The sequence below is a fragment of the Leucoraja erinacea genome, chromosome 18 (genome assembly GCF_028641065.1).
Source record: "Leucoraja erinacea ecotype New England chromosome 18, Leri_hhj_1, whole genome shotgun sequence".
Classification (NCBI taxonomy): domain Eukaryota; kingdom Metazoa; phylum Chordata; class Chondrichthyes; order Rajiformes; family Rajidae; genus Leucoraja; species Leucoraja erinaceus.
This window is the reverse complement of record NC_073394.1, coordinates 7,104,069-7,124,181: the sequence shown is the minus strand read 5'-3', so window position 1 is coordinate 7,124,181 and position 20,113 is coordinate 7,104,069. Positions and strand designations below refer to the sequence as shown.

General features: G+C 47.0%; 1 protein-coding gene across 1 annotated transcript in view; it reads left to right on the top strand.

Moving 5' to 3' along the window:
* Nucleotides 1-20,113, top strand: part of shank2b (SH3 and multiple ankyrin repeat domains 2b) — a 463,010-nt gene that overhangs the window by 260,841 nt on the left and 182,056 nt on the right. The window contains exons 14-15 of the mRNA XM_055649215.1: nucleotides 14,519-14,601; nucleotides 14,868-14,992. Coding sequence (XP_055505190.1) covers nucleotides 14,519-14,601; nucleotides 14,868-14,992 — 208 coding nt within the window. The remainder of the gene's footprint in view (nucleotides 1-14,518; nucleotides 14,602-14,867; nucleotides 14,993-20,113) is intronic.

The window sequence follows — 20,113 nt, the reverse complement described above, 5'->3', positions numbered from 1 at the left end:
CTGCACCACAGAAACAGCCCTTTGGCCCTTTACTGACCAAATTGGCATACTGGGCTTGTGCCATTTGTCTGCATTTGGCCCATAGCCCTTTGAACCCTTTGCTACCCACACATCCACCCAAATCTCTTGTAAATGTCATTATTAGAGCCAGGATTTTACCATAAATGCCATGTGCCTTTTCATACATTTTTTGATGATTTCAGCAGGATAATGCCTTTTTCATGATCGAGTGCCCAAATCAGCCTTTTTTGGCCATTTTTCTAAAAGGTCGTGCTATTTTTCTCTCGTTGTACCGTGATTACAATGATGTTTTCTATGTTAACACATTAATATTAATGTTATTATTAACGTGTTAACATAGTATAACTTACAAGAAAACTTCCACCACCGGGTGAAACCGGGCGCGCCACCGTCGGGCGTTCATTCGTTCGTGCCGCTGCCCGCTGGATCAGTTTTCTCCAAGATCTATTTAAGAAAGAACTGCAGATGCTGGAAAAATCGAAGGTAGAAAAAAATGCTGGAGAAACTATGCGGGTGAGGCAGCATCTATGGAGAGAAGGAATAGGTGACGTTTCGGATCGAGACCCTTGTTCAGACTGATGTGGAGGAGGGGGGGGTGGGAAAAGAAAGGAAGAGGCGGAGACAATAGGACTAGAAGGAGAGCTGGGAAGGGGAGGGGGAGGAGGGAGAAGACAAAGTTAGAGGTCAATGTTGATACCGCTGGGGTGTAGCGTATCCAAGCTTGTCTCCTCACTACATTTACTGCTGGCTCCAGTTGCAAATCTGAGTTTTCGAGTGATCTGTGCAAGGCATTCATTGATGCTGGAATTCCACTGTGGAAACTGGAAAACAAATCTCTCAGGGTTTTTTTTTTTGAGAAATACAAATAGGAACCTATACCAAGCGAGTCATTATTACGGAAAAATTATGATGACAGCAATTCCAACATTGTTGTGCAGAAAATTAGAGATGAAGTTGCATGCAACAAAATGTGGATCTCAATAGACGAGGCAACCGATGCTGTGGGGAGTATGTTGCGGTCATCGGTACACTGGAGGCAGGTCAACCATCAAAGGAGTTGACATCGGAAGTATTGGAGAAGTCAAACATCTCAACTATTGCTCAGTTGTTTACATCTTCACTTGCTTGCTGTACTTTGGCCAGAAGGTATAAAACCAAATAATGTTCTTCTGTTTGTGACTTAAAGTTTTATTCCCCAAAATGTTGCATTTGACATGCTTAGCTCAACGGCATCATGGAATTGCCAAGCAGATATACGTAACTTGTTTCCAAATGTCAATCGCCTAGTTTTCAAATGTCAAGAAAATCTTCAAAGCACCGTTGCATTTGACGGTGCTTTGAGGAAGATTTTCTTGACATTGGAAACTAGGCGATTAACATTTGGAAAGAAGTTACGTATGTGCTTCGCCATTCCATGATGCCGTTGAGCTAAGCGTGTCAAATGCAACATGTGCAGTCGTTCAAGGAAATGGCACCCGAGATTCCGTTACCTCCTCAGCCCGTTTTGACTAGGTGGGGTACATGGCTCTCTGCTGTACTCTACTATGCTGCAAATTTTGAAAATATAAAATAAATTGTCAACTGTTTTGAAGAAGATCTGCTGCAGTCAGGATCGTCAGTGAAATCATGCAGAAAAAGTCCCTCCGTCGCGATCTTGTGTTTATTGCTTCCAATTTTGCAAACTTCCTACAAGCTATCACTTCCCTTGAGAAACGTGGCGAAACGTGAGTGAATAACTTGCAAGTTTTCAACAAAGTAACTGACGATATTCGTAAAGTTCTTGGCGTTGTAGGTAAAGACATACACGGAAGATGTGAGAGAGTGAATTTAGCTAACAAAGATCTTGAAGAAATAGAAAACATAGCTGAACTTCTCAAAGGTAATGCACAAGATATCAACATGAATATAGAGTCTGTAGCTTGTTTCGGGTATGCACCAGTGACCTCAGCAGAGGTAGAAATAAGTTTTTTACGACTGAAGCATATTCTGTCTGACAGACGGCATAGTGTAACACCAGATAATTTGGAAAAAAATGCTAGTAATTATGTGCAACCAGACAAATTTGGTCATTTAATGTAGTATACCTTTATGTTATCATTTTTAACCATAAATGGTGGAAATAAAGCCCCCGTTAAGCATTTTTCTGTCAATAAATGTCTTTTTCGTGCCTTTTTTGTAATTTTATTATGTCTTTTTGCCTGCCTATTTCAGAGTTTTTTAGTGCCTAAACATCCTGGCTCTAGTCATTAATGTGTTTTCTTCCAGAGGGCCCTCTGGCAGCTTGTTCCAGATCGGGAGTTGTAATGGGCCCACAGACCGAAGGTGATCAATAGCCAGACTTTAATTGCCTGCAGCTAATCAAACACGACAGCGTGTTCTGCTGCCTGCACAGTAAAATATCAATAAGACAGGGTAACGGTTCAAGCAGACTCCCGTACAACCTCCTGCCGAGTCCAAACAAATGGAGCCCGCTGGAAGGAGCTTGGATGTATTTTGATACACGATTCCTCGCAGATGAACACTGGAGAATAGGAGCTGGAGGAAGTCCTTAAGCTGGCTCCGTTAGTTAATATTAAGCGGGCACAGCGGCGCAGCGGTAGAGTTGCTGCCTCACACCGCTGGAGACCCGGGTTTAATCCTGACCACGGGTGCTGTCTGTGCAGAGTTTGGACGTTCTCCCCGTGACTGCGTGGGTTTCCTCTGGGTGCTCCGGTTTCCTGCCGCACTCCAAAGGCGTGCAGGTTTGCAGGATAAGTGGCTTCGGTAAGGATTGTGAATTGTCCCTAGTGTGTAGGATGGTGCCAGTGTGCGGGGAGCGTTGGTCGGTGCGTAGTCAGTGGGCCGAAGGGCCTGTTTCCGCGCTGCATCTCCAAACTAAACTGAAACTAAATATAGAACATTGAACAGTACATCGTAGGAACAGGCCCTTCTGCCCACAATGTCCATGCTGAACATGATTCCAAATTAATCTAATCTCTAATCTGCCTGAACATGACCCATATCACACCACTCCTTGCATACACATGTGCCGATATAAAAGTCCCTTAAACGCCACTATTGTAATCCACTACCTCCACCCCTGGCAGCACGCTCCAGGCACCCACCACACTCAGTGCATCCTCTTTAAACTTGCCCTTCTCACCTTAAAGCTATGAGTGGCAGCGGTAGAGTTGCTGCCTAATGGCGTCAAAGACCCGGCTTTGATCCTGACGATGGCTGATGTCTCTACATTCTCCCCGCAACTGCGTGGGTTTACTCCGGGTGCGGGTGCTCCGGTTTACTCCCACCCTCCAAAGACATGCAGTTTTGTAGGTTGCACAAGAAGGAACTGTAGATGCTGGTTTAAACCGAAGACAGACACAAAAAGCTGAAGTAACTCAGCGGGACAGGCAGCATCTCAGGAGAGAAGGAATGCGTGACGTTTCGGCCCAAAACGTCACCCATTCCTTTTCTCCAGAGATGCTGCCTGTCCCGCTCAGTTAGAGAAACTTTTTGTGTACACATCATAGGAGAGAAGTGACAATCCCATGTATTTTTTGGTGTTAATGGCGGGAAGATGTATTATCAACTAGACTAAGTGGAACCTGTTGGGTCCCATGTTCACATGGGAGTGCTGGTCCCCCGATGCAATATTCCACCTCTCCACCAATTACTTTTACCCAAACAACCATTTGCAGTGCATTTTTACTTCAACCCAAACAACCATTTGCAGTGCATTTTTACTTCAACCCAAACAATCATTTGCAGTGCATTTCTACTTCGAACCAACCATATTTTCATTTTCAAACCACATTAAGGGCATTCACAGTTGAGTAGACATGTGTTCAGCGTTATTCAGAGCTTAGAGAGACGTGACCCTCTGGCTTCCTCCATCTTGCAGAGACTGAGCGAGGCACACCACTTCCTAGTTTTATAGTCCCTCCCCCTCCCTCCAGCAGGGGCAGCAGAGAGAATGGCTCTGTTTTTTAAAACATTAATATCTCTCTGACATTTCATTGATGGAAAAAATAATCTGGTCCAGGAAGGCGGATGGGGGCTCTGAGCGAGGTGGCCAAAAATGACAGCCGTAGTTGGCGACATTCTCTCGGACATTGCAGCACAGTGAGTCAAAAGCGGTCAAGATCAGACTTTTAGTAATATAGATAACTCAATCCCTTTTTTTTAACCCTGCCCTGCGATCATTTGTATCCAGCCTAGTTTAGTTTTAGTTTAGTTTAGAGATTCAGCACAGAAAAGGCCCTTCGGCCCACTGAGTCCTCACCGACCAGCGATCCCTGCACATTAACGCTATCCTGTACACACTAGGGACAATTTTACATTCACATAATTATACCAAGTCAATTAACCTGCAAACCTGTAGATCCTTTGTGTGCGGGAGGAAACCGAAGAATGCGGAGAAAACCCGCGCAGGTCACGGGGAGAACGTACAAAGTCCATGCAGACTAGCACCCGTAGTCAGGATTGAACCTGGGTTTCTGGTACTGTAAGGCAGCAACTCTACTGCTGTGCCACTGTGCCACCCGAGGATAATTTAGAGGGATTTGTCAAATCGCAAGCAGCTGGTTCAAGTGTAGACGGGGCACTCTGGTCAACACTGGCAAGTTGGGCCAAAGGGCCTGCATGACTCTCATGACTATTCATCTATATTCTAACTGTGATTACACATTAACCAACTCATTGAGTGGCTGTAAAATGCAGAGAATGTGAAGATTACTAAATCAATGCTAGCTATATTTTCTTTCTCAGACAAAATATTCTCTAAAGTGTCAATCCTCCCCCCAAAATAAACTCTCGACTCAGTTACTTACATAAGTGTACTGGATATCCAGACTCCCTGTCCTTTCATCCAGGTGCTTTGTTTCCAGATGTTTTTAAGCCATTGTCTTATAACGGGCCTACACCCTCCATTTAGAAAATGATCGTCCTGCAGCCAATATCCTTTGAGTACGGCAACACGAATTCTAAATGGATGTGGAGTGGTAATCTTAATAATGGTAATTCAGTAAGCATCAATGAGTGTTGCGGTTTGGACTCTTTATAGCTTGTGGCTGACTCGTTGTGATATCAGATTTCGTTTTTAGAGATACAGCGCGGAAACAGCCCCCTCGGCCCACTGAGTCCTCACCGACCAGTGATCCCCGCACATTAACACTACCCTACACACACTAGGGACACTTTCTAAAACATTTTTACACTTGTACCAAGCCAATTAACCTACAAACCTGCACGTCTTTGGAGTGTGGGAGGAAACCGAAGATCTCGGAGAAAATCCTCGCAGGTCACGGGAAGAACGTACACACTCCGTACAGACAGCATCCGTGGTCAGGATTGAACCCGGGTCTCTGGCGTTGTAAGGTAGCAGCTCTACCGCTGCTGCCATTTAGTTATTAGTCATCAAGTATATTGTCACGTGTGCCGAGGTACAGTGAAAAGCTTTTAGTCTCGTGCGAACCAGTCAGTGGAAAGACAATACATGATTCCAATCGAGCCGTCCACTGTGTGTAGATACAGAATGAGGCAATATCGTGAGTAGCATTTAGAAGCTGACTCCTTTATCAATAATTCATTTGCCGAGTGCAGAATGGATGTGCAAACTAAAATGAGCAGTATAAACCATTGGGAACAAATTCCAGGCATTCCCTCTTGTAATCTGGGGCATTTATCCGGAGGCTGGTGAATTTCAACTTTAGACTGTGTAGATACAGCATGGAAACAGGCCCTTCGGCCCACCAAGTCCGCGCCGACCAGCGACCACTAGCACGATATAACACATACTAGGAACAAATTACAATTTTTACGAAAGCCAATTAACCTACAAACCTGTACATCTTTGGAGTGTGGGAGGAACACGGAGCTCCTGGAAAAACCCACGTAGTCACGTACAAATTCCATACAGACAACACCCGTAGTCGGGATCAAACCCGGGTCTCTGGCGCTGTAAGGCAGTAGCTCTCCCAACATGCCACCGCGCGGCCCCAATTTCTGGAATACTCTGCACCACAGGGTTGTGGAGAATACGTAGGAGATAGAACGGCACGGGGCAGGAGCAGGCCCTTCGGCCCACGATGCTTGTACTGGGGGTAGATCAGTGGGGGGTGTTTAAAGGAGAAAAGGATATTTTGGGGGGAAAAGCAAGGAATTGAGGATGATGGGGAACTGGCACATAAGAGGAGATGAACCATGAACATACTGAATGGTATGGCATTGATGGGCTGAATGGAATATGAAGCCGTGTCTCGACCCAAAACGTCACCCCAAGAGTCTAAAGCAGTGGTTCCCAACGTGGGGCGTACGTCCCACAGGGGGGCAATTTGATTTTTATGGGGGGCAATTTCCACCTAATGTATTTTTTTCTTTTTTTTTTTACAATTTTTTAGTAATTTCTTGCTCAGAACTTTAACTATCTTTTGTTTATTTCATTTTTCTTTTTCATGGATGCCATGTTCTTTTGAAGCTTGTTTAAACCAAGGTATTGGCGTTTTAAGCTTCTTCAGCTGAAACGGATTTCACTTTTTTAAATTATAAGAATTATATATCACCACATGGGGGGGGGGCATCAGGATTTTAGAGGTGATTAGGTGGGGCATGGCCAAAAAAAGGTTGGGAACCACTGGTCTAAAGCCAAGAGTGTTTTGTTGTCATGTGTCATATGTTAATGGCGGCACAGAAGTGCAATGGTATTGTTGCTGCCTCACAGCGCCAACGACCCGGGTTCAACCCTGTCCTCGGGTGCTGTCTGTACGGTGTTTGTACGTTCTCCCCGTCACCGGGCAGGTTTTCTCCGGGTGCTTTCTCCCACACCAAAGACGTGCTGGTTTGCCAGTTCATTGGCTTCAGTAAAATTGTAAGTTGCCCCTCGAGCGTATGATGGCACGGGTGTGTGGGTGGATCGCTGGTCAACGCGGACCAGTCTCCGCACCGTATCTACAAAGTCTAAACCTTAAGTCCCGAAACGGATACATGAGATTCTTCCTTCCGACCAGCACAACTGACCTGTGAGCAGAGCACTGTAAACAACATGTTCTCTGTAAAATCCATGCACTCCTGAGATGCTGCCTGACCTGCTGGCCTGCTCGAAGGTAGACAGAAATGCTGGAGAAACTCAGCGGGTTTCTATGGAGCGAAGGAATAGGTGATGTTTTGGGCCGAGACCCTTCTTCAGATGAGGAGTTGGGGGGGGGGGCAGAAGAAAGGAAGATGGGCTGTGGGAGAGCTGGGAAGGGGAGGGGAAGGAGGGAGAAATCAAGGACTACCTGAAATTGGAGAAGTCAATGTTCATACCGCTGGGGTGCAGACTGCCCAAGCGAAATATGAGGTGCTGCTCCTCCAATTTACGGTGGTCCTCACTCTGGCCATGGAGGAGGCCCAGGAGAGAAAGGTTGGATTTGGAATGGGAGGGGGAGTTGAAGTGCTGGGCCACTGGGAGATCAGGTAGAGTGGAGGTGTCGGGCGAAGCAATCGGCAAGCCTACGCTTGGCCTCACCGATGTAGAGCAGCTGACACCTAGAGCAGCGGATGCAATAGATGAAGTTGGAGGAGGTGCAGGTGAACCTTTGCCACATCTGGAAAGACTGTTTGGGTCCTTGGATGGACTCAAGGGGGAGGTAAAGCAACAAGTGTAGGGAAAGTACCAGGGGATGTGGTGGTTTGGGTGGGAAGGGACAAATTGGCCAGGTAGTTAAGGAGGGGGCAGCCTCTGCGGAAAGCCGAAAGGGGAGGAGATGGGAAGATGTGGCCAGTGGTGGGATCCCATTGGAGGTGGTGAAAATGTCAAGGATTACATGTTGTATGTGACGACTGGTAGGGTGGAAGGTGAGGACAGGGGGACTCTGTCCTTGTTACCAGTTAGAGCGGAGTGAGAGCAGAGCTACGGGGTATAGAGGAGACCCTGGTGAGAGCCTCATCTATAGTCGTAGAGGGGAACCCTGTTCCCTGAAGAATGAGGACCTCTCCGATGCCCTGGTTTGGAACATCTCATCCTGGGTGCAGATGCGGCGTAGACGGAGGAATTGGAAGTAGTGGATGGAGTCCTTACAGGCAGCATGGGTGGGAAGAAGTGTAGTCCAGATAGCCATGAGAGTCAGTGGGTTTGTAGTAGATGTCGGTCAGTAGTCTATCACCTGCGATGGAGATGGTGAGATCTAGAAACGGTAGGGAGATTTCGGAAATGGTCCAGGTAAACTTCAGCATAACTTCAGAGTTACTTCAGCATTTTGTGTCCTGTCTTTTACTCTTCCTGTAAATATTCTGTATGAGCAGCACAAAACGGTCTCTACTCACACCATAGGTAACACCCTGTAGAACATTTTCACACTTCTGGACTGCACCAGTACTTGATGGAACATGTATAAGGTGCTAGAATGCCAACCATGAACATTGCAGTCGGAGTCAATCAGGTCCAAACCCTCTGGCCTTTGGAAACTCAGAATTAGTGAGAAAGTCTTTGGCTACCAAATAGATCACAAGAAGCATAGCTGGATGTGAAAGGAAAATTAAATAGATAAGTTGTAAGTAAATTGGCTTGGTGTAAATGTAAAATTGTCCCTAGTGTGTGTAGGGTAGTGTTAATATGTGATAGGAACAGATTTTGCCCATCAAGTCCACTCCGCCATTCAATCTTGGTTGATCCATCTCTCCCTCCTAACCCCATTCTCCTGCCTTCTCCCCACAACCTCTGACACCCATACTAATCAATGTATGGGGATCGCTGGTCGGTGCGGACTCGGTGGGCCAAAGGACGCTTGTTTCCGCGCTGTATCTCTGAACTAAAAATATCCTTTGTAATCCCAGGCGTCAATGAGAAATGGGAGGCAGATTTTAATGAGTATGGCTGAAAGAATGAGCAAATCTAACACGGAAGCTGAAGAGCGTGATACTGTAAATGTTTCATGATGCAACTCCTTGGGAATAAGAGGTTTGAGCAGGAAGGCAGCTCCATTCCTGATGCTAACAGGAATAGTTTACTTACACAGAGCAAAGTTCTTTTAGAATCAGAACATAGCCAAAGTTTAATGGAAACAGATTCTGCAAGATCTTTCAAAGAGCAGTGCGATGGAGGAATGTGGAGAGAGAGCGGGGACATAGTTTCAAATCGGCCATTAATTTTCCGGACCAGACCTGGGCAGAATGGGGACAATTGACGTGCTTTTGTTAAAGCATGAAGTGGTGGTGCATTTAAACCGGGCGGCATGATGGCGCAGCGGGTAGAGTCGCTGCCTTACAGCGCCGGAGACCCAGGTTCGATCCTGACCACAGATGATCTCTGGGCGTAGTTTGTACCTTCTCCCCATGACCCGCGTGGGTTTTCTCCAGGGTGCTCCGGTTTCCTCCCACACTCCAAAGACGTGCAGGTTTGTAGGTTAATTAGGCATGGTTTAATTGTAAATTGTTCCTAGTGTGTATAGGATAGTGCTTGTATGCGGGGATCGCAGGCCAGTGCAGACTCGGTGGGCCGAAGGGCCTGTTTCCACGCTGTACCTCTAAACTAAACTAAACCATCTCTTTTTTTCTTATAGAGTTATAGATTCAATGACACTTAAATTCCTCCACTACCATTAGTTGGATTTGCAAATATATTTCTAGATTACTTGACCTGTAATCCTTACACAACAATACTAATAAATTAAGCAGCATGTGAATTCTGAGGGGAACTTTGAGATTGTGTGGTGTCCACTGCTACACTAGCATGAAGTGAGGCAAATGGTTTGGAGTACATGCCTGTTGTCATCATATTACCCACTCTGGCCTTTGGTGGTTATGAATCCAGTCCTTGCGACCAAATTGTTCATCTCATATAGAGTCATAAAGACATACAGCACAATAATAACAAGCCCATTGTTCCAACTCAACCTTGCCAACCCAGATGCCCCTTCTAAACCGTGTGGAAAGGAACTGCAGAGTTCAGGGTGGTGCAGCGGTAGAGTTGCTGCCTTACAGCGAATGCAGCACCGGAGACCTGGGTTCGACCCCGACCACGGGTGCTGTCTGTGCGGAGTTTGTAGGTTCTCCCCGTGACCTGCGTGGGTATTCTTCGAGATCTTCGGTTTTCTCCCACACTCGAAAGAGGTACAGGTTTGTAGGTTAAATGGCTTGGTAAATGTAAAAATTGTCCCTAGTGGGTGTCCCTAATGGTGATAGTGTGCGGGGATCGCTGGTCGGCGCGGACCCGGTGGGCCGAAGGGCCTGTTTCCGCGCTGTATCTCTAAAAACTAAAACTAGAGAAGCTGGTTTAAAGATAGGCACAAAGTACAGGAGTAATCAGCTGGTAGACAAAAATGCTGGAGAAACTCAGTGGGTGAGGCAGCATCTATGGAGCAAAGGAAATAGGCAATGTTTTGGGTCGAGACCCTTCTTCACCAGCATCTCTGGAGAAAAAGGATGGGTGGCTCTTTTTGGGTTTTGGATCGGGACCCTCCTTCAGTCTGAAGTCCGGAGTCTGAAGATGGATCCCGACCCCATCCTTTACCTCCAGAGTTGCTGCCAGACCCGCTGAGTTACTCCAGCACTTTGTGCCTTTATGCACCATCTATAATAATCCCATTATATACTCCCAGAGTCTGAGAAATGTGACCTCCAGATTCAGGAACTCTTTTTTCCCCAACAACCATCAGGCTATTAAACACTACAAATACTAACTAAACTTCAAACTACGAACACAATTGGTTGCACGAGGGATTTTGTGATTTTGTTTACTTTTGCACTAATATTTGTATTGTTATGTTATCCAGGCATATTGTGTTTACTGGCCTGCACTATTTGCTATTACAAGACCGGCCACTGTCTAAAAAAAACCAGTTCACTATATTTCTGAATTAATAAACAATATTTAACTTATCATAAGATCATGTGATAGGAGCAGAATCAGGCCATTTCAGCCCATCAAGCCTACTCAGCCATTCAATCATGATTCTGATCTATCCCTCCTAACTCCATTCTCCTGCCTTCTTCCCATACATTCCCTGCTTTTGTACAAGCCATTTACAAAAAAATATTAAATAGACACATGGAACTGCAGATGCTGGTTTACCAAAAAAGGCACAAAGTGGGGGAGTAACTCAGCGGGTGAGGTAGCATCGCTGGAGAACATGGATAGGTGACATTTAGGGTGGGGACCAGATTGTGGAAGGGTTCTGACCCTTTTTTTCATTATGTTATCTATTCCATATGTGTTTACAGGCTTGTTCTGCTGCTGCAAGTAAGAATTTCATTGGTATGGTTCAGTACATATGCCAATTAAACACTCTTGATTCTAGATGCTTGAGTTTAGTGTTGTGTAGTGTTCAAGATGTCGCACGGTGGCGCAGCGGTGGAGTTGCCATCTGACAGCGCCAGTGACCCGGGTTCGATCCTGACTACGGGCGCTGTCTGTACGGAGTTTGTACCTTATCCCTGTGACTGCGTGGGTTTCTCCGGGTGCTCTGGTTTCCCCTTTTTGTTCCGTTTTGGTACATATGAGAATTAAAGACTCTTGCATTGGTGTGTTTCCTACTTCATTCGTGAGTGGCTTGTCTTGAATTGTTACACTGTGTCACTGGTCCTACAGAGCTCCCTGGTGCAGGAAATCATCTTTCCTCACCTCCTCTAACAATTCACGGGTCCTCTTACAATACTTTTTTTTTGGGACTCAACCATAACCCTCCATTTTTGAATCAATTTATTTTTGTGATACCAAATTTCCATGGAACTTGTGAAATCTCATTCACCCCTAAACTTAGTGGCGCTTAGCTGAAGTAGAGTTGCTTCCCTATTACAAAGAGCTTGCAGCACCAGTCTAAACCCGAGGACCTCCTCGATCGCTTAAACTATGGAAACATTTTTGAATCTGTACGGAACTTTTGTATCAATTCAGGGCGGCGCCGTGGCGCAGCAGTAGGGTTTTGCCTTCCGCACTTGCAGCACCAGAAACCCGAGTTCGATCGCAACTATGGGTGCTGTCTGTACGGAGTTTGTATATTCACCCCTTGACCACGTGGGTTTTCTCCTGGAGCTCCGGTTTCCTCCCACACGCCAGGTTTGTAGGTTAATTGGCTGGTTATAAGTGTAAATTGCACTAGTGTGTGTAGGGGAATTGGGGAAGGGTCCTGACACTTTGTTTGATGATGTGAACTATTGAGTAGTGTGTTTACAGGCCTGTTGTGCTGCTGCAAGTACGAATGTCACTGTTCTGTTTCAGTACATATGACAATTAAACAGTCTTGACTCTTAATAGTTGAGTGTTAGTGTTGTGTAGTGTTTGAGAGTTGGCACGGTGCCACAGCAGTAGAGTTGCCGCTTCACAGCGCCAGGGACCGGGTTCGATCCTGACTATGGGTGCTGTCTCTACAGAGTTTGTATGTTCTCCCTGTGACTGAGTGGGTTTTCTCCGGGTGCTCTGGTTTCCTCCCACATTCCAATGACCTACAGACCAGTAGGTGAATTGGCTTGTGTAAATTGTCCTTAGCGCGTAGGATAGAACCAGTGTACGGGAGTCGGCACCGACTCGGTGGGCCGAAGGGCCTGTTTCCATTGCTGCATCTCTAAACTAAGCGAGCTCGATGGCCGTTGAGAAGAAGCTATTTTTGAACCAGGTGGTGATAGTTTTCAATGCTGTACCTTCTTAACAAGAGTGAGGCCAGGGTGATATGGGTCTTTGAGGATACTGGCTCCCTTCCTGAGGCAGCGCCTCCAGGAGATATCCCTTTAACGCGGGGAGATCAGTACCCTGTGATGGACAATATACAGTTACAATATAATTTTGGCCCGAAACGTTGCCTATTTCCCTCGCTCCATAGATGCTGCTCCACCCGCTGAGTTTCTCCAGCATTTTTGTCTACCTGTGATGGTCCCATTCTAAACCCTTTGAAGAACTAATGCTACAGACTTGGTAGAAAATATTTATTGAAGAGAGGGGGGTGTGTGGTGTGGTGTGGTGGGGAGTGGTGGGGGGTGTGTGAATCTCATATTCATCTTGAAATGTTGCAATGACGAATGATATGGGGTGAAGATAGACACAAAATGCAGGAGTAACTCAGCGGGTCAGGCAGCATACCTGGGGAGAAGGAATAGGTGACGGGGGTGTGGAGACCCTTCAGACATGATTTGGGGGCGCTTTGAGTGAATTATAATTGTCACTTTTTGGAATCGCGGTGGTTTTTATGCACAGATTCCTCGCCAACCCCTTTTATTCACATTTTTCTGGGGTTAATTCTATTGAATGATGATCAAACTTCCACAAAAAAATGTTTTCACCCCGCTTGATGACGACAGGAGAGCTCCAGCGTTATCAGCGATGTGGGCTGTACAAGGCACGTAACGCCCGCTGGAATAAAAAAAAAACACACACACACACAGACAGGGAGGGGGGGGGGGGGGATCCACCGAGCCGGCCCACCCGTCGCGGCTGAGGTCGCTATAGACGGCAGGAGAGAGATGCTCCTTCACTTTCCCTCGGGGTTCTATCCCTGTGGCCTCTCCAGAAGATGTCCCTGGTACTTGCACAGTGTGTGTGTGTGTGTGTGTGGGGACAAGCCAGCGGAGCGGAGCGCGGAATGCAACGCAGTCTCCTCCACTGCTTCATGCAGCCGCCGCTGACCTGTGATCGCTCTTTCATTCAGCCCATCACTCACAAGCCTCTTCCTCTTGCCTCTTGTCTCGCTGTTTGTTGACACGGCGGGGCAATTTGTGATTTACCTGCCCTCCCCTCCCCCTCTCCCCTCTCCCTCTCTCCAGCTCTCCCTCTCCCTCCCTCCCTCCATCCCTCCCTTTCTCTCCTCACTCTCCCTCTCTCTCCCCCCCCCCACTCTCCCCCTCTCTCCCTCCATCCCCCCATCCCTCTCTCTTCCTCCCTCCCTCATCCCTCCCTCCCTCTCTCCTGTCTCCATCCCTCTCTCCTTTCTCCATCCCGTCCTCTCTCTCTCTCCCATCCCGTCCTCTCTCTCCTCTCCCTCCATCCCTCTCTCCTCCTCCCTCCCTCCTCTCCTCCCTCCCTCCTCCCTCCCATCCTCCCTCCTCTCTTCCCTCCCTGTCTCCTTCCATCCCTCTCTCTCCTGTCTCCATCCCATCCCTCTATCCTCTCCCTCCATCCCTCTCTCCTGTCTCCATCCCTCTCTCTTCCCTCCCTCTCTCCCTCCATCCATCTCTCCTTTCTCCATCCCTCTCTCCTTCCCCCCCCTCTCTCCCTCCATCCATCTCTCCTTTCTCCATCCCGTCCTCTCTCCTCTCCCCTCCATCCCGTCCTCTCTCCTCTCCTCTCCTCCTCTCCTCCCTCCCTCCCCTCCTCCATCCTCTCTCCTCCCTCCCTCCATCCCTCTCTCCTGTCTCCATCCCTCTCTCCTCCCCCCCTCTCTCCTCTCCTCCCTTCCCCCCTCCCCCCCTCCCTCCCTCCCTCCCTCTCTCCCTCCCACACATCCCACCCCCTCCAGTCCACAGTTCCGGGAGCAACCACGATGAGTCGGCTGGTGAAACTGTCCGCGGTGAAGGCTTCTATTAACGGCCGCTATCTTGTGGATTCTCTTTACAGCGACTGCATCATCGAGGAGAAGACTGTTGTCCTGCAGAAGAAAGACAATGAGGGTTTTGGATTCGTCCTCCGCGGGGCGAAAGGTGAGGAGACGCAAACAAGCATTGTTGAGCGTGGATGGCAATGTGTAGGTGTTTAGCCGAGCGCGGTGACAAGAGACGCCACCACCTAGCTCCCCCATCCACGGGTGAAGCAGGCGGATTAAACCATGTTTGTTAAAAAATAAAAAACAACTGCCGACGGCACCAGGTAAACTTAACTCTGCGTTTTATTTTGAAAAGTGCGATGTTGAATGGTAACCCTTGTCCCCCCCCCCCCCCCCCCCCCCCCCGTCCCCTCTTCCCTCCAGCTGACACTCCAATTGAGGAATTCACTCCAACACCGGCCTTTCCTGCTCTGCAGTACTTGGAGTCGGTGGATGAAGGCGGAGTGGCCTGGCAGGCAGGACTGAGAACGGGAGACTTCCTCATTGAGGTAGGCCAATGGTGAACTCAACTCATTCCACGAGGCATGTCTGCTGGCTCCTTTGCAAACTCGAGTTGGGATCAAGTTGGGATCAAGTTGGGTTCTAATTTGCACTTCCCTAACTTTGGTCTCCGGTGTGCAGGAATGACGGACCATGATTGAATGGTCAGGCTGTGAGAATTGCCTTTCCTGCGAAGTAGTCACTGTCTAATTAAAATTGCCCTGATCTTAACATGTCAGCCTCTGATACATTGTGCATGTTGATGTAGATTGGACATGTTTGTGGTTGTGATATCGACTGGCGTGCAAAGAGTTGTGATGGATTTTGGATGAAGATCATGGCTTCTCATCACTTTGGGTCGTTGTGCTGGACCTGTTGCAAATGTGCCTTTGGAATGGTGCATGGATTCTATCCCCCAGATTTACTGAAACGGTGGTCTTTGTTATTTGCCTGGCAGTGGGTCATGTTGGCAAGATTGTACTGAGGTCGAGAGCCGACACCTTGAGGAGTCGTGTGACAAAATGACCAGCAATTCCACTTGGTGTCATGAGCGCTTGCTAAAATTGAGTCACATGGAGGCAAGACTCGCTAGATATGCCCTGCTTCCAACTCCAAAGGACACCAGAGTGAGAAGCGAGTCAGCTTTAGGGTATTTATTATTGGGTAATAATTAGTATCTTTTGCATGATTTCGTTTTTTGTCAAAACCTGTTTTCCAGTTTCTGACTCGTCTGAAGAGAGCTGCCAAGTGCCGGAATATCTCCGCTTTAGAAGTCCAACCCTTCTGCGGTCCCCACACCAAATGTCGGTATCTCAGCCCGACATGCCCGCTCAATATTATAGACCCGAAACGTCACCTAATTCCTTTTCTCCAGAGATGCTGCCTGACCCCGCTGAGTTGCTCCAGCTTTTTATGTCCATCTTCAGAAAAGTAGCTTATATTTTGCTTCAAAGGTGACATGAATTTTTAATTTGAGCCGAGAAATTCGTTAAAAAAAAAAAAAAAATGATCATGTTGATGTAGTTTTTAAGGTTTCCATATCTTGTAGGGTTCTTGTATAGGAAGGAACTGCAGGTGCTGGTTTAAATTGAAGATAGGCACAAAATGCTGGAGTAACTCAGCGGGACAGGCAGCATCTCTGGAGAGAAGGAATGGGTGACGTTTCGGGTCGAGACCCTTCTTCAGACTGAAGAATTGCAGGAATCTTCCTTGCGAGGGACACAAAGTCATGATTTTAGTTTAGTTTGTGGGAAATGTGAACTATAGCTATTGCTGGCATTTGCTGCCAATCTCAAGTAGGACAGGTTAAACCATTTCAATCTATGTGGTAAAGGTACTGTGTTAAGGGAACTCTCGGGTATAGACCCAGGGACCACAAATGGGCGGTAATCTATGTCCAGGATCCGGGGGTTGTAGAGGGAAGGCTGGAGAATGGGGGTGAGGAGGGAAAGATAGATCAGCCATGATTTAATGGCGGAGTAGACTTGATGGGGCGAATGGCCTAATATTGCTCCTATCACGTCTGAACCTCTGTTGCCCAACTTAGATGAGAAGCTGGGAGTGAGGGTGTTTCCATGTGCCCATTGACTTTTGAGCTTCTTGGATGGAAGTTTTAGACTTGGGATGGTGACGTTGAACCTTGCTGCAGTGTCATTTGTAGATGCTACTCACTTTACCTTGTGTCATCAGTGGCTGGGGGAATGAATGTTTACTGTGGAGGGAGGAGAGCTTTTCCTTCAATGGTGTTGCAGTTGCTTGAGTGATGTTGGAGCTACATTCAAGCTGGCAATTATTGAACCTCTTGGGGAACATACACTGGCCGTTCCATACAAATTGATTGGGGAATTGATAAATTCATAAGTTTTTAGGAGCGGAATTAGGTCATTCGGCCCATCGGGTCTACTCCACCATCCAATCATGGCTGATCTATCTTTCCCTCCCAACCCATTATACAGCCTTCTCCCCATAACCCCTAACACCCGTACTAATCACAAATCCTATCTATCTCCGCCTTAAAAATATCCATTGACTTGGCAATGAATTCCACAGATTCACCACCCTCTGACGAACAAAATTCCTCATCATCTCCTTCCTGAAGTTACGTCCTTTTATTCTGAGACTATGGCCTTTGGTCCTAGACTCTCCCACTAGTGGTAATATCCTCTCTTCATCCACTCTATCCAGGACCTCACTCTCCCTAAGTCTTTCTCACTCATTTCTAACCAATCCTCTGGATCCCCCTCTAGTGCCAGCACATCCTTAGGTGTCCTTGAGACTCTTGAAAGGCGCCCATGAATAAAATTTATTATTATTATTATTATCCTTCCTCAGATGTGGGGCCCAAAATTGCTCACAATACTCCAAATGCGGCCTGACCAGCACCTTATAGAGCCTCAGCATTACATCCCTGTTTTTGTATTCTAGTCCTCTCTAAATAATTGCATGTGCGAATGCAGTGCGTTTGCCTTCCTTACAACCGAATTATCAGAAAGTGATATATTGAGAATGTTATTGAAGAACCTGCACCTTAAGTGTCCATGTAAAGTGTAAATCCCATCCAGCAAAGCCACTTAAAGCAAATAACATAGGCGTCAGTATATAGACTGGTCTGAAGAAGAGTCTCAACCCAAAGCGTCACCTATTCCTTTTATCCAGCGTTGCCGTCTGACCCGCTGAGTTACTCCAGCTTTTTGTTTCTGTCTTCAGTTTGAACCAGCCTTTGCTGTTTCTTCCTACACATTCTTGATGGTGGACTGTTTAAAATCTTCTCGTTGTTCATGCGCAGTGCTTGCAGTTTGTGGCCTCTCAGGCTGCGTTGCTACTTAATGTACAAGGTTTGGTTGCCCTTTCGCCTTATCATATGCCTTTTGTTAGGAAATCAATTATCCCTGTAAATGTCTCTTTTCACTCGTAAAGTAGCAGCCACTTGATTAATCATTTAATTGATCTATGGTGGAATGATATTAATGAGATATCCAAAAGCTGTGCCTTCATGGGTAGTGGAGTCACAGTGTGGTCATTAGGATTCAAGAATCCTGGACTATTGATCCAGAGACGATACGATACAACTTTATTGATCCCAGGAGGGAAATTGACCTGCCAACTGTCATAAAACCACAAAATACATGAAACATGAAATTAAAGTGATGAGTGGAAAGGATTGGGGGGTGTGCAAAGATTGGAGAGGAGGGGTGGGGAGTCAGTCTCAGTCTACCCCTCGACAGAAGGAGGAGGAGTTGTACAGTTCGATAGCCACAGGGAAGAAGGATCTCCTGTGGCATTCTGTGCTGCATCTTGGTGGAACCAGTCTGTTGCTGAAGGTGCTCCTCAAGTTGACCAGTGTGTCATGGAGGGGGTGAGCTGTATTGTCCAGGATGCTCCACAGTTTGAGGAGCATCCTCCCCTCCAAGACCAACCTCCCGTGAATCCAACTCCACCCGCAGGGCGGAGCCAGCCTTCCTGATGAGTTCAAATCCCACCATGGCATTAGCGAAATGTGAACATTTGGTTAATTTTATAAATCTAGAAAAGAAAGGCAGTGTCAGCGATTTCTGGATTATTGTAAAGACTCGGGCGCCTTGCTAATAATGCACTTCAGAGGAGCAAATGTGCTCTTACTTAAGCCCCTGTCCCACTGAACGAGGTAATTCACAAGTTCTCCCGAGTTTTCCCCTGATTCGAACTCTGAGAATGTCCGTAGCGGGTCCGTAGGAGTTCGTGGATGTCTCGTAGCGGCTCGTATTGGTCAACTACGAATGAGAAGTAACAATTTTTTTCATCACGAGTATTATTTTACTCGTGGACATTTTTTACAGGGATGAAAAAACGTCACGAGGTACCGGATTTCCCGAGTACCTCCCGTTAGTATTACGAACAGTTGCGTGACATCCACGAACTCCTACGGACCGCTTCGGACATTCTCCGAGTTCGAATCAGGGGAAAACTTGGGAGAACTCGTGAATTACCTCACACAGTGGTACAGGGGCTTTATACTGTAATCCCCCTCCTCCAGATCCACACCAGAGTTCTTGGGCCATTCTAGAATAGAAAATGGTCCACAAAGCATTTCAGTTTATGGGCAAGTAAGCTTGTAATGTTCACATTCTGTGAATAAACGTGACGACATCTCTGCCTTGTTCCCTTGTTTCTTAATGTCAACTCTTTTTTTCAACTTCCCCTCCTCTCCCATATCTAGTTTGATACTTGTTGCGATGTCACAGACCAGTTACCCTCTCTTGAAACGGGACTTTGTCAATGACTGGGCTACAAGTGAGTCTTTGCAAGTCTTTTTTTCAATGAAACATAGAAACATAGAAATTAGGTGCAGGAGCAGCCGTTCCAGCTTCTCCCCATATCCCTTGATTCCGTATGGGTTGTGGAAATCTTCCAAAAATTAGATTAGATTAGGTACTTTTATTTTCACATAGAAACATAGACATAGACATAGGAAATAGGTGCAGGAGTAGGCCATTCGGCCCTTCGGCCCTGCACCGCCATTCAATATGATCATGGCTGATCATCCAACTCAGTATCCTGTACCTGCCTTCTCTCCATACCCCCTGATCCCAGAGTCCGCGCACACAAACGCTATCCAACACAGACTAGGGACAATGTACAATTCTACCTTTAGGGTGGTGAGAGCCTGGTACTCCAGTGTTGGAGACGGATACAATGGTGGCACGGTGGCACAGCGGTGGAGTTGCTGCCTTGCAGCGGCAGAGACCCGAGTTCAACCGAAGATCTCGGAGAAAACCCACGCAGGTCACGGGGAGAAGGTACAAACTCCATACAGACAGCACCCGTAGTCAGGATCGAACCCGGGTCTCTGGCGTTGCATTTGCTGTAAGGCAGCAACTCTACCGCTGCGCCACCGTGACCGCCCATTTTAATGTTTAATTGTCTACTGTATATTGTGTTTTTGCTTGTGAGCAAAGTTTCAGGCAAATAGAAACATAGAAAATAGGTGCAGTGGTAGGCCATTGGGCCCTTCGAGCCTGCACCGCCATTCGGTATGATCATGGCTGATCATCCAACTCAGTATCCCATACCTGCCTTCTCTCCATACCCCCTGATACCTTTAGCCCCAAGGGCCACATCTAACTCCTTTTAAATATAGCCAATGAACTGGC